Consider the following 13,388-nt stretch of genomic DNA (forward strand, 5'->3'; position numbering starts at 1 on the left):
AATTGTTTTTATTTTATCACAATTTTAGAGGTAGAATCATAAATCTAGAAAATTTTCTGCCAAGTTCTGAATCTCTGAAAATAATGATGTTATAGCTATGAAAATTATTAATCTAGACCAATTTTTAAAAAGAAATCGAAGGAAATTAGTCCCATTATCATAGAATAAGTATTTGCTGAGATACTAAAAAGTCGGGAACAATGAATATTTTAGAAAAATTTCCGCCTTTGTTCATAACGCGCTTCAAAATAAAGATAAATACAAGCAGATTTCAGCAATCGGCTTCAAATGAGTTTTCATATGGGGTCTACCTTCAAAATTTTTTTATATCTTTAAGTACTTGCAAGATATAAAAAAATGGTGACAATGGATTACGTGCGAAAAAGTACCAAGCATAATATTTCAAGAAAGGTTAAAAATTTAAAAACTTTTTCAACGTAGGGTATGCCTTAAATTACAAAAGAAGCCTAGCGCAACAAATTTCATAGTTTTGTGACTCCGTAAACGTGAGTTATTACACGATTCTTAAAACTTTTTTTTTATCATATATCTTATCATATCTTCATTTTTAAAAATCCTATAAAGATGTGAATAGGCTTAATGAATTTCTCGTAAAAAATTGATCTAGAAAAAAGTATTTATTTTTAAAATTTACAATATTATCATAAAAATCATGATTTAAAAAAAATATTCTACAATTTCGCCCCTCAACTTTGAATCCTTATAACTTCTGAAGTTTCAATTTTCGAATATTGTTGATTATATTCAAAATTCATCCTATTTCAAGGGCTATAGAATGACTATAGTGGCATATTCAAATTCCAAAAAAAGTTGTTCATTTTTGGTCGCATTTTTAGAGGTAAAATCATAAATCTAGAAAATTTTCAGCCAATTTTTATATCTCTGAAAATAATAATGTTACAGCTATGAAAATTAATATTCTAGACCTACTTTTGAAAAGAAATAGAATGAAACTGGTCTCATCTTCATAGGGTCATTATTTGCTGAGATACTGAAAAATCGGTTACAATGAATATTTTTGAAAATTTTCCGCCCTTGGTCATATCTTGCTTCAAAATCATGATAAATAAAATCCGATTTCTGCAATCGTCTTCTAATAAGTTTTCAAGTGGGGTTTACCTTCAAAATTTTTTTATATCTTTAAGTGCTTGCGAGATATAAAAAAATGGTGACAATGGATTACGCGCGAAAAAGTACCAAGCTCAGTATTTCAAGAACGGTTGAAAATTTAAAAATATTTTCAACGTAGGGTATACCTTAAATTATGAAAGAAGCACAGCGCATCAAGTTTCATGGACCCGTGACTTCATTAACTTGAGTTATCACTCAATTCTTAAAACTTTTTTTTAAACATATTTCTTATCATAACTTCATTTTTAGAAGTCCTATAAAGATGTAAATAGGCTTAATGAATTTCTCGTAAAAAATTGATCTAGAAACGACTATTTATTTGTAAAATATCTCATTGTATCATAGATGTCGAAATTTACATTAAAATATTCCCCAATTTCGCCTCTCAACTTTGAATCCTTATAACTCCTGAAGTTTCAATTTTTGAATATTGTTGATTATATGCAAAATTCTCCTCGTTTCAAGGGCTATCGAATGACTATAGTGGCATATTCAAATTCCAAAAAAAATGTTTTTTTTAATTACTTATTTTTCTTTATTTCTTTATTATTTTAGTATAAAAATTTTTTATTAAATCAACATTGTAATTTAAAAAAAAAATACATAATTATATTATTCAAAAATTTAAAATAATTTCTAGAACGTCAGTGACTCTAAAATTAAGCCATGTTCTTTTTTCAAATTTTTCTTAAAGTTGAAATTGCAAAGAAAAATTTTTTTATAAAAAAATTACTTTTTAAATTTATAAAACTACTTTTGATTTATTTACATTTGAAAATTTTTAATAAAAAGAAACAATCGGAGATTTAAAAATCTTAGACTATGCTTATCTAATCAACTTTTGAGAAATTTTATACTTGTAAAAATTAATTAACATAAATAAAATTTGCAAAAAAAAATAAAATATTTTTTTAATTTAATATCTTACTTCAATTTTTACTAATTTTATTATATGGGTAAAACTAAGGGATAAATATCAAACTTATTTTAAAAGTGAGAACTATTTACCATTTGTTTATACAAATGTTCTTTTTAGGACGCAAGGCATTCTTTTAAATTTTATTTTAATTATTAACTAATAAAAATGGAACCTATTATTACTATTCCTGTTTCTGTTGTTCCGAAAACTCTTGCTTGTATTAAAGATTCTGAAAAAAACATTGTTCAAGCAATAAGAAAATATCAACTTGAAATTGTAAGTTTTTTTTTATTATATTTGTATAAATAAATAAATTAACTATTAAAAATTTTAGGAGCCTCTCGATATTGCTTGTAAAGGATCAGGTGCTCATCATTATGCTTTTATGCCACATGTAGATTTAAAGGATTGCAAAGTAAAACTTAAGAGGATTCTAGAAATTTGTTGCTTCAGAGAAGGAAATGATCCATATCAATTTTTTGTTGCTGCTATATGTCCTGATGCTATACATTTATTTAAAGGAGTTGATTTTAAAAGAAATCGAAAATTTCCATATGTTTCATTAAAATATTTAGATTGTATGCTTATGCATTCAGTTAAAATTCATTTAGTTCATGTTATAAAAAGTATTTCTCAGGAAAATGTTGTTTTTCTTCAAAGTCTTGGTGGAAAAGTTGTTCAAGTAATCTTGGCGGGAGAAGTTGGAAGGATTATTTATAATGAGATTCCTGTTCCAAAAACACAACTTGAAAGGTGTCTTCAATACCACAGTTCAACGGATTCAGTAATTTATGTTTCTGGAAAAGAAACTATTAATATTATGAAGATTCGTGAAGACAAACCAAATTTTTCCCAACCAATAAATTATGGAAAAACAATGATATCAATGGGAATGTTAGCACCAGATATGAGATCTTATATAATTGCAACAACTGATGGAACAATATTTGTTGTTGATGCTTTAACAGGATATAAAAGGCATAAAGTTGATAGTTTTCAACATCGAAAGATATCTTCTATGGCTGTTCTTAATGATAATGTTCATCTAATTCTTGGATTTTATGATGGTACACTTCTTAAAATTACAACTGAAGAGAATACTGAAGATTCTGTAGTAGCAATGTTTACAGCTCATCATAGTGCTATTACATCTATTGTTGTTCAAAAAGAATCATATATAGATAGATTTGCAACACTTAATAATGGTAATGATAAAATACTAATTATTTGGAATGGAAAAAATAATCTTCCTTTGCAAAGGTTTCATTTTACAGAAAAAATTCAATTCAATTGTCTTGAATTTTTAACTGACTCAAATGTATTACTTGTTGGATCTGCAGAAGGGCATTTATTATTATTTAAAATGACTGATGAGGAGGAGGTATGTGAAATAATGGAAAAAGTTCATAAACAATCAGATTTTGAAAATGAGGAATCTTTCCATGATAAAACATTAGAAAAAATTTGTCGAATGGATACGACAGTCTTCGATTTTGTTCGAGCGATAGATAATTATAACAAAAATGGTGGTTTTGAAAGAGATTATGAAATGTATGGAAATACTTTTGATGCTCCTGATCCTGTAGTTAAATCAAATGATGCATTTGAACCAATGCAAATGTCGAGTGATGAAGATTCACAACCGATGGATACAGCATCACCATTTGTATCAAATGAAAATTCAATTTCTCAATCAAAATTTAGTCCTTCAAATGTAGATTCTACAAGTGATGATAAAATTAACTCAATTCCCCAACAAACTGTCAGTGTATTTGGAAATATTTCTGACTCAGATGATGATTAATAATTATCATTCAATTGTGTAATAAATTTGTAGTATATCCAGGGGTTTAATTTTAGAGTTGTTATTGTATTATTATCGTGTAAATAAAAATTGAATGAAGTTTATTTTAATGCTTATAGTAATTTGTCATTTGAATAAAGTTTTTCTTTTATAGGAAACTTGGTATCAAGTGTATTAACAACTATCAAATACTTTTTTGCACAATTATTATTGTCTTTAAATTGTTGTTACTGAAATGTACCCAAAGTTCTTTATATTAGGCTTCTAGAAAAAAAAATGTTAGTAACTTTCATTTTAAAATAAAGCTATTAATTAGCAGTTTTTAATAGTAGATAAAAAAAAATTGAAGTATATTATATAAAAGATTCAGAAAAGAATCTAATTTTTCAAAGTAGTTATATGAATTCAAATAAAAATAAAATATTTAATACTAGAAAAATGAATCTTTCATAAAAAAATCCCAATAACGTTTTTGAAAATAACAATTTTTAATTGTGATTTAAGATTCATGTTATGACATAAATTATTTAAAATGTTTCTTTATACATAAAATAATTTTAAATATTTAATATTAATAGTATATTAATTCAATAGTTATCTGATATTCTGATAAATTTAAAATTTACATAAATATTTAGTAGTATTTATTTAATATTTTATATGTTTTATTCTTATTGGATGTTTGATAATGAAATTACGTGCAAAATAAAGTCTTCTTCCAGTTTTCGGTGCTACATAATTATCCAAATTATTATTAAAATAATTGTTTTCTAATTTTGGAAGTGGTTTTAATTCTGGTAATATTAATAATGGAGGTTTTCTAGTTGTTAGTGGTTTACTTTTTTCAACAGGTAAAGATTTAAGTGTAGTTGTATAGTTAATTATTATTCTTGGTGGACATGGACAATATGCTAAATAGTTATAATTAAAAAAAAATAGTATAATCAAAAAAAAAATTTACCTGCATCACCTCCTAAAGTACCTGGTTGACCTTGAACTCCTGGAATACCATCAGAACCTTTTTTTCCTGGTAATCCTGCAGGTCCAATTGGTCCAACAGGTCCAACAAGATTATCTGGTCCTTTTATTCCTGGTTTGCCACTTCTACCCATCTTTCCTGGTAAACCAGGCATTCCTGGTGGTCCGTTTACAACAATGTATTTTTTTCCATCTTTTCCTGGAATACCAGGCATTCCATCTTTTCCTGGTGAACCAATTGGCCCTGGATCTCCTTGTTCACCTCTAGGTCCTAATATTCCTGGTTTTCCTGGAGGTCCTGGTGGTCCTGGATCCCCATTGATTCCTTTTAAACCAGGAGGCCCATCTTGACCAGGTAATCCAGGAGGTCCAATTGGACAAGCTTCACATGGTATTGATTTAGTATTTATATTTAAAATATTTCCATTCATTCCTGGAAGACCATCCATACCATTCTCACCTGGAATTCCATCTAATCCATCATTTCCTGGAGGACCAATTTCACCTGGTAAACAAGATGTTTGTTGAGTTACATGTAATGATTGTCCATAAACTGTCATTGGTGGACTCATGTCATATTGTCTTTTAATTCTCAAAATATCATTTTTATCAATTTTTTCATTTATAATAACAATTTCATTCCATACTCCATCAGTTTTAATTCTAAAATTTTTTATTTCTGTTAATGAAATATTATGAAAATCAGTAATATCATTAAACAAAAAAATAATATTTAACCATATTAATATAAAAACAATAGTTATAATAATAGCAGATATAAAGATTTTATTAGATTTCATGACTACTATCAACCAGGTGTTCATAATCATTTTATATAATAATTTGGTATTACTAAATTGCCTACAATTAACTTTTTTGTTATTATTTTTTTATTTATGAACCGGAAAAAAAAACTATTTTCTTTAAAAAGATATCAATTTAATAAATTATATATATTTGTCTTTATTATTTTCTTTTAACAATTTAAAAATTTACCATAGTTAAAAAATTTTTTTTCTTTGATTATGATAAAAGAAACCAATTAAATGAAAAAAAAAATATTACCAAATAATATATTAATGGTATTTTTTTATATGTTAATGAAAGATAAACACTTTAAATTTTTAATAAATAAAAAAAAAATGAAGTATTTTTTTAAAAAGAAAATATTTATTATTTTTTTTTAAATATTGTTATAATTTAAAGAATAAAAATAAAAGCAATAAGACCTGTATGATATAATAATTTTTAAGAAATGGTAGAGGAGTAAAAAAAAAATATATATATATTAATATGGAAAAAACAAAAAAAAATATAGAAAAATAAATAAGATATGTTAATATTTTTTTCAAATTTTAAGACTTTTTTTTGGGTTAATGAAAATTATTATAAGATTTCATCATATTTTGATGTACAATCACTAGTTTCATCCTGAAAAAAAAAATTTATATATTTTTTATTGATAAAAATTTATGTACCTGTTCTATTACAAAACTACCACACGTAGATTCAACAATTGTACTTAATTTTTTGCATTGTAAACCAACATCACTATTAGTTCTTGAACTAAAACTTCCACCATGTTCTATGGTACAATAACTTTGTGTTCTATTATCTTCTTCCTCCTCAACAGCATCAGTCACCCATGCCATACCCCTCCAAACTTGGTGCATTATATGAACTGCTGGAGCTAACATTGCAACAGTACCCTTATTTTCAAAACGTGTACCAGTTTTTGATTCTTCACCAGAACCAATTCCAGTATTTGAATGAATATTTGTTGTTATACTACCACCATAATGTGCTAACATTTGTTTCCTTAAACCTGACATTTTTGGTGATTCCATATCATTATTATGTGGTACTGGATACATTTCCTAAAGAATAATAATATAAAAGTATAACTATTAAAGATAATAATAAAAAATTATACAATGATTAAAAAACTTTTTTTTTTCCTTACCTCCATTAATAGACAAAAATTAGTATACCATTTAGGATTAGGACAAGCATTTGGATTAGCTATACAAAGAGCACATGCTATCATTGTTCCTGAAAAAAATATTATATATATATATAGATAGATAGATAGATATACATTAAATATATAAATGGATAGTCAATTTATTTTAAAAAAAAGTATATATATATGTTTGTTATCATTATAAACCTTACCTACAATACAAAGTAAAACAATATACAATCCAAAATTATAAACTTCAAGATCAATGATTGCTAATATTATACAACAAGTCATGATTGTTGTTAATATAAGAATTGACAAACATGGATAAAACATATTTCTTGTTTTTTTATACAAAAAAAAAACTTTATTTGTTTAATTATATATCTTTTTGATAACAAAGAAAAATAAAGAAACGTTGGCGTTGGATATAAAAAAATATATATATTTATATATCTGGGATGTGATAAATAAATTATAAGGATAAGTTATTTAATCAAAGTAAATGATATATATTATTAAGAGAATAATATTTTATGGATATAGAAGTTTTTTTTTTTTAATTTATTATTGTTTTAAACCATTAAATAAAAGGAAACTTCACATTGAAAAAACTTTTTTTAAGTTGTTCTTTATCTTCTTTTGTTAAATTATAAGTTCTTTAGTAATAATAATAATAATAAAGAATATACTGTATAGAGTAAGAAGTTAAAGTATTAAAAAAATTTTTTTTTAGTTTAAATATAAATTATAACAAAAATAATTAAGTAATTTGAATATTCTGAAAAAAAAAATTTCAATTATAATTTAAAAATGATAAGTTGAAGAAGAATAATAAAAATTTTGTAATGATATATTATCATTAAATGAAAAAAAAAGATATAATAAATTATGTTAGAAAAAAAGAAGAATTTTTTTGCCTTTTCATTTTTCAAAAGAGGTGGAGTATGGAGTTTAAAAAGGTTTTTTTTCTATCACTGTGTTATGACACAACTATATATAATATAAATAAAATATTTGTTATGGACAATTATAAAATAAAAGTATATATATGAAAAATGTTTATAATTACAATTTATTTTTTAAATATTTTGTTATATAAAATGTGTTAAAGGAAATTGTAGTAAAAATGGCAAAAAGAGAGGTAAGATGATATTTCTATATGGATTAAATAATAATTTTATGTATACATTTATGTATATCATTTTATATAAATATATAGATATATTTAACTTTTTGAAGAAAGTATACGAGACTTTGGCTTCTTCTAAAAATTAGTAATCATTAGTAAAGATATATAGTTTTTTTTTTCTTTAGTTTTTTACGCTATATCTATTGAAATAAAAAAGAAAACTTCTTATTTTTGTTTTACCATTGATTGAATAAAAAAAAAATTCTCAATTTTATTTAGTAGAATATTTGATTGTTGTCTTTTGAATTTTTTAACTTAAAATTTTAGTATACTATTTTTATGAATAGAGTTTCTAATGTTTATATACAAAAGAAATTTTTTTTTAACTAATCAAATTCATTTAATTTTCTTTATTATTTAAAAATTATGACTTAATAACAATATTGTTGTGTGAAAAAAAAAATAAAAAATTAAATGAATTGTGAAATTAGTGATAATTTCTTAGTTTAATAGTGATTTATTATTAAACTCAAAAATATCTTAGAATAATAAACTAAAAAAAAAAACTATTTTTAGTAAAAAAAAGTTTTGTATATGTTAAAATAGTATTACAGTGTTTTTTTTCTTCTAATCTTAGAATAAACAATAGAAATATTAGTATTCTACTTAATAATACTTTTTACAATAATATTTATATTAGTTATTAAATATGATAATAAAATATCAATTAAAAATAATAAAAAGTAAATTATCAAACTGTATATTTTTCTGTTTTGAAGTAATGATGAAAAAAAAAATTTGGTTAATTAGAATTTTATAAGTATAAATTTTTACTATATATTTCTACATATTTATTTAAAAAATTTAGTAAATTGTATTTAAAAGGAAGTAATCAGTTAATGTGGCATTTCTCTACCAAAGAAGATAATAAATAAATATCAATCTTATTTTCTTTTTTTTCATTAATCTCAATTATCATATAATTAAAAAGTTGAAAAGGAAGGATGTATAGAAAATTTGTTCTTCAAAAATAATACTTTTATTATTTTCTAACTATTACAAAATATAAATTTACTCCATCTACATAATATCACTTCCTCTATAAATTTTCAAAACTTTCTAATTAAACTTTTCTACAATTTATTTTTAACTTTAAATATTTGTTTTAATAGTTAAAATTTTATATAACTAAGTATATTACTAAGTTTTTGCCAAAAACTTTTATAATAAGTATGAATAAAGTCTTTCTAACATTTATCACTATAATAAAAATAAATTTTTGTCTAAAATAAACTGATAATTATAAATTTATTTCTCTATATAATATATTTTAGGAAGTGTCAAATTTTCCATAAAAATATCTAAAATTTCATACTTTTTTAAATAATGGAAAGTTTTTAAGATATACATATATATATATAAATTTTTTTTTTTTGTAATTATTCTAATTTGTTCTATTAATATTTTATACTATATTCTTTATAGTTCGAAATTTTTTTATATTATAAAATAATATATATTAAAAAAAAGAGTTGAATTTTTTTTTTTTTAAAAAAAATATGTGTCTATTAAAATATATTTATATTATGAGAAGACAAAAATATCTTATAAATATATTTAGAAGGGGTTTAAAAAAAATAATTCTTTTATTTACTTAATAGACCTAATTATAGAATCATTATTTATATATCTTTGATATATAATATATAAATAATTTATATGTTAAAAGATTAACAAATTTATAGAAACTATTGTTATGTTTTTTAAATGGTCAAATAAAATAATATATCTATTTTTCTGAGGATTATAAAAATTTTATCTCTTAAATTTTAAATAAAATTTATAATTTATACCTTATCAATATGCAAATGAACAACAAATGTATATAAAATAAATTATCAGTATCGAAAAAAGATATACATATAATTATATAAAAAGATTTGTTGACAGAATTTTTATTACAAGTAACAATATAATGACAATTTACAAAGTTGACACTTTAAAATAAAAAAAAATAATTGATAAAAATGAATAAATTATTTTTATAAAAATTAATGAAGAAGTACATTTAAAAGACTAAATTTAAATTAAATCCTTAATATTATTTTTAATATTTAAAGACAACAGAATTATATATATATATATATCCTTAAAATATCATAATATTAAAAATTTATTGAAGATTTTTTTTTAAACTACTTTGTAACAACATTCTTGTCATTACTTTCATGCATAAAAAAAAATGTAGCATTAAACGATTTTTAATTAATTATTTATACCTTTATTATAAAAATAAAAACGTATTAGTATTCATTTTTTTAATTAATTTTTTAATTAACAGCAATTTTTAATCTATATACCATGGAACGTTTTAATGTTTAATATTGTATAATAAGTATATTTTAGTTATCTAAAATACATTCATGTTCGTGGTAGTAAACTTTTTTAAAAACAATAAATGACAAACTTCATATCAATTTTTCATAACTTATTGAAGCAAAACGTTTAAAAGCATAATTGTACTTTTGATAACATATAAAAAGGTTAAAAATGAAAATTTATTTTTAGTATCAATATTCAAAAACATTATTAAAAAAATAATATATTATTAAGAGAGTACTAATAATAACTTTAATTTCCCCAATAACAAAATCATTTCTAATTTACAATTTTTTTTTTGGTTTACAAAACTTTTATCATCTAATAATTTTAAAAAAAATTACTTAATATTCATTTATACATCTTCATACTTTCTTTACTTCAAAAACATATTATATATGAAAAAAAAATTTAAAATGAAAATAATTAAAACAAAAATATTAACTAAACTCACAATTTATTGTTAAAAATTAACACTTAAATAAATAATAACAATGTTTTTCAAAAACGGATAAAAAACCACTTGACGGAATTTTATAATCAACTAAGAAAAAAAGATATCTAGACTTTCCAGATATTATCGCATTTATAATGTAATTCTTGTGCTAAGTTACACAAATTAACTTCCTATTTACAGTGTAAAAAAATGTGTTTGAAAAAAAAAACAAACATTACGAAAGCATGTTAATGGTCAGATAACATTTTTTTTAACTCATATCAATTCATCTAAATTTCCACAAGTATTAATGACTTTTCCTAAATGGAAAACTTCTTAATCATATTTTCATTTTTTATTTCTTATCCATCCTGTTAAAATTTTTTTTTTTCACTTCAAACAATTTTTTTTCTAATAAATATAATTTTTTTTTTAACTATTTTCTTTAATAAATTTCAATTGTTGTAACTTTAAATTTTATTTATACAAAAAAATGATAATGTGAAATTGGCCAACAGTTTTTTTTTCATATCCAGATGTTACTAAATTATAAAATAATTTATGAGAAGTTATTTATTATTTTTTTTTTGAATATAAATTTTTTTTTTTTGTTAATACAATCATTATATATTTATTCATTTAATAAAAAACTAACATATTAAATATTTAGATCATTTTTATGTTAAAAAAATTTTTATCAAAATTTACTTGATTTCAAAGTATTATTTATTAAATTTAAACTTTTTATAGCTTTAGAATTAATTTTATTAATAAAAAAGTTATAAAAAAAATTTATAATAAAACAAACTATTAGAGACATTTTTTTTTAAAAATCCCCTCAAAACATCAATTCCACATAATTGATATAAAAATGTAAAAGCACAAATAAAATAGTTTGTTCTTAAGAAGAAAGAGTGATTATTGATTCTGTTTCCTCGGAATTTTGCGCAAGGTCATGTTCATGCAGATGTAAATTGCATTTATAAATGTGTTTTATTGTTACATTTTTTATTTCTACAACTAACTGTTGTATAATTTTATTTATTTATTAATTTTTTTTTTACTAATTATTTATTAAAAACAAGTAAGAATTTGATTATAGGAAAATGTTTCCAAGGAGTTCTTTAACAACTGAAGATGGTAATTTATCATGGGCATCACCATCAAGATTGAGGGATAGTTTGAGAGGGCCGCGTTTTTCAACATCAGGGAATCAAGTATCAGAACAAAAAGGAGGGAATATTTTAAATAGAAGAAATAGTTTTAATACATATTCTGGAAATGGTTCAAAAAATTATAGTAATGGTAGACCATCTTTATCTGGTATTTTTGAAGATCGTTCTCAACAAGGATTATCTAATAGTCGGGGAAGAAATAATAAAATATTTGGTGGTGGTTATGATGTGGAGATGATAGAAGAAGATAAAGAACAGATATATGATGATAATCGTGGAAGAAGTTGTAGAGATACTATGCCTGATTATTTATTTGGACCATTATCTAATAGAATACCTAAAAGAAGGAGTATTTTAACAATTGATTATGATGATGAATCTTCTGGACAACAATCATCTAAAGGAATACTTTTTGAAAGACCAGCAGGTTTTGAAAAAAGATCATTAGATGATAGTAGAGATTTTATGAAAGGACCACCATTAAAACAATTAAATGATACAATAAATTTACCGGGATATGCTAGATCACCACCAAAAGATCGTTTAGAGGATGATACTATTGATTATAGAGAATTATCTGATGAAGATTTTGAAAGAAGTTGTTGGATATTAGTATTTGGAATAAAAAATATGACATCTAATGAGGTATTAGAATATTTAAATGAAGAATTTGGATCTGTTCTTAAGACAGCAAAAAAAAAAGATACTAATTTTATGTATGTTAGATTTACCAATCCAACAATTGTAAAAAAAGGTATCTCCAGAAAATGTGTACAATTAACTTCTGAAGAAATTATTGGATTTGCTAAACCATTAAATTATGACTTTTTATCCGGTAATAATTTTATTATGGGTGATGGTACTAAAGAAAATAAAGATGTATCTTCAAAAATAATTAGTAATAATAGAATAGGTGTTAGAAAAGTTGATTTAGGTAAAAATGATCAGGGAAATTTAGTTAATAGTAATATTCCTAGAAAAGATGGATTAATTACAAAATTATGGAATTTTGTTAATACATAAAAAAAAAAAAATTTTTTTTTCTTAATTTAATTTAATACTATATTTATATGTTAAAATAAATTTTTTTTTGTTTAAATAAATATAATTTTGTTTATTTATTTATTTATTACTTTGTTAAATTTTTTTTTTTATTACTTAGTCTTATATAGAAAGTTTAGAAAAAGTTAAGGGTTTAAACGTATATTTACATTGAACATAGGATAACAAAGTCACGTATACAATTGTTTAATTATATCAGAAGGTTTTTTTCTTTTATTGTAAGGTACAGAAGATAATTTTCTTTACATAATAAAAACCTTTTTTAGAAATACATCATGAATGAATAATAGATGTTGTCCTCTAAAAGTTATTATAAGTATAAATTATACAATTTATTTTAAAAAAAAAAGAGAAAGATCTTATAAAGTATATGATTGATTATTTGATA

The 13,388-nt window shown here is 22.2% G+C and overlaps 4 protein-coding genes across 4 annotated transcripts; 2 read left to right on the forward strand and 2 right to left on the reverse strand.

The window, feature by feature from the left end:
* Positions 1–2,236: 2,236 nt before the first annotated feature.
* On the forward strand, positions 2,237–3,875 carry SRAE_2000135500 (WD40/YVTN repeat-like-containing domain and WD40-repeat-containing domain-containing protein; the record flags this gene model as incomplete). The annotated part of the gene is made up of 3 exons (XM_024652298.1): positions 2,237–2,347; positions 2,406–3,276; positions 3,346–3,875. The coding sequence occupies 3 exons, from the start codon at positions 2,237–2,239 to the stop codon at positions 3,873–3,875; spliced, it is 1,512 nt and encodes a 503-aa protein (XP_024505888.1).
* Positions 3,876–4,523: 648 nt separating this feature from the next.
* On the reverse strand, positions 4,524–5,683 carry SRAE_2000135600 (Nematode cuticle collagen, N-terminal domain and Collagen triple helix repeat-containing protein; the record flags this gene model as incomplete). The annotated part of the gene is made up of 2 exons (XM_024652299.1): positions 4,524–4,786; positions 4,837–5,683. The coding sequence occupies 2 exons, from the start codon at positions 5,681–5,683 to the stop codon at positions 4,524–4,526; spliced, it is 1,110 nt and encodes a 369-aa protein (XP_024505889.1).
* Positions 5,684–6,239: 556 nt separating this feature from the next.
* Positions 6,240–7,110, reverse strand: SRAE_2000135700 (Hypothetical protein; the record flags this gene model as incomplete). Its single annotated transcript, XM_024652300.1, has 4 exons — positions 6,240–6,284; positions 6,332–6,730; positions 6,817–6,905; positions 7,029–7,110. The coding sequence occupies 4 exons, from the start codon at positions 7,108–7,110 to the stop codon at positions 6,240–6,242; spliced, it is 615 nt and encodes a 204-aa protein (XP_024505890.1).
* A 4,759-nt stretch (positions 7,111–11,869) lies between these two features.
* SRAE_2000135800 (Hypothetical protein) lies at positions 11,870–12,961 on the forward strand (the record flags this gene model as incomplete). Its single annotated transcript, XM_024652301.1, has 1 exon — positions 11,870–12,961. One exon carries the CDS (start codon positions 11,870–11,872, stop codon positions 12,959–12,961), a length of 1,092 nt encoding a protein of 363 aa, XP_024505891.1.
* Positions 12,962–13,388: the final 427 nt, after the last annotated feature.

Source organism: Strongyloides ratti (assembly GCF_001040885.1).
Source record: "Strongyloides ratti genome assembly S_ratti_ED321, chromosome : 2".
NCBI lineage: Eukaryota > Metazoa > Nematoda > Chromadorea > Rhabditida > Strongyloididae > Strongyloides > Strongyloides ratti.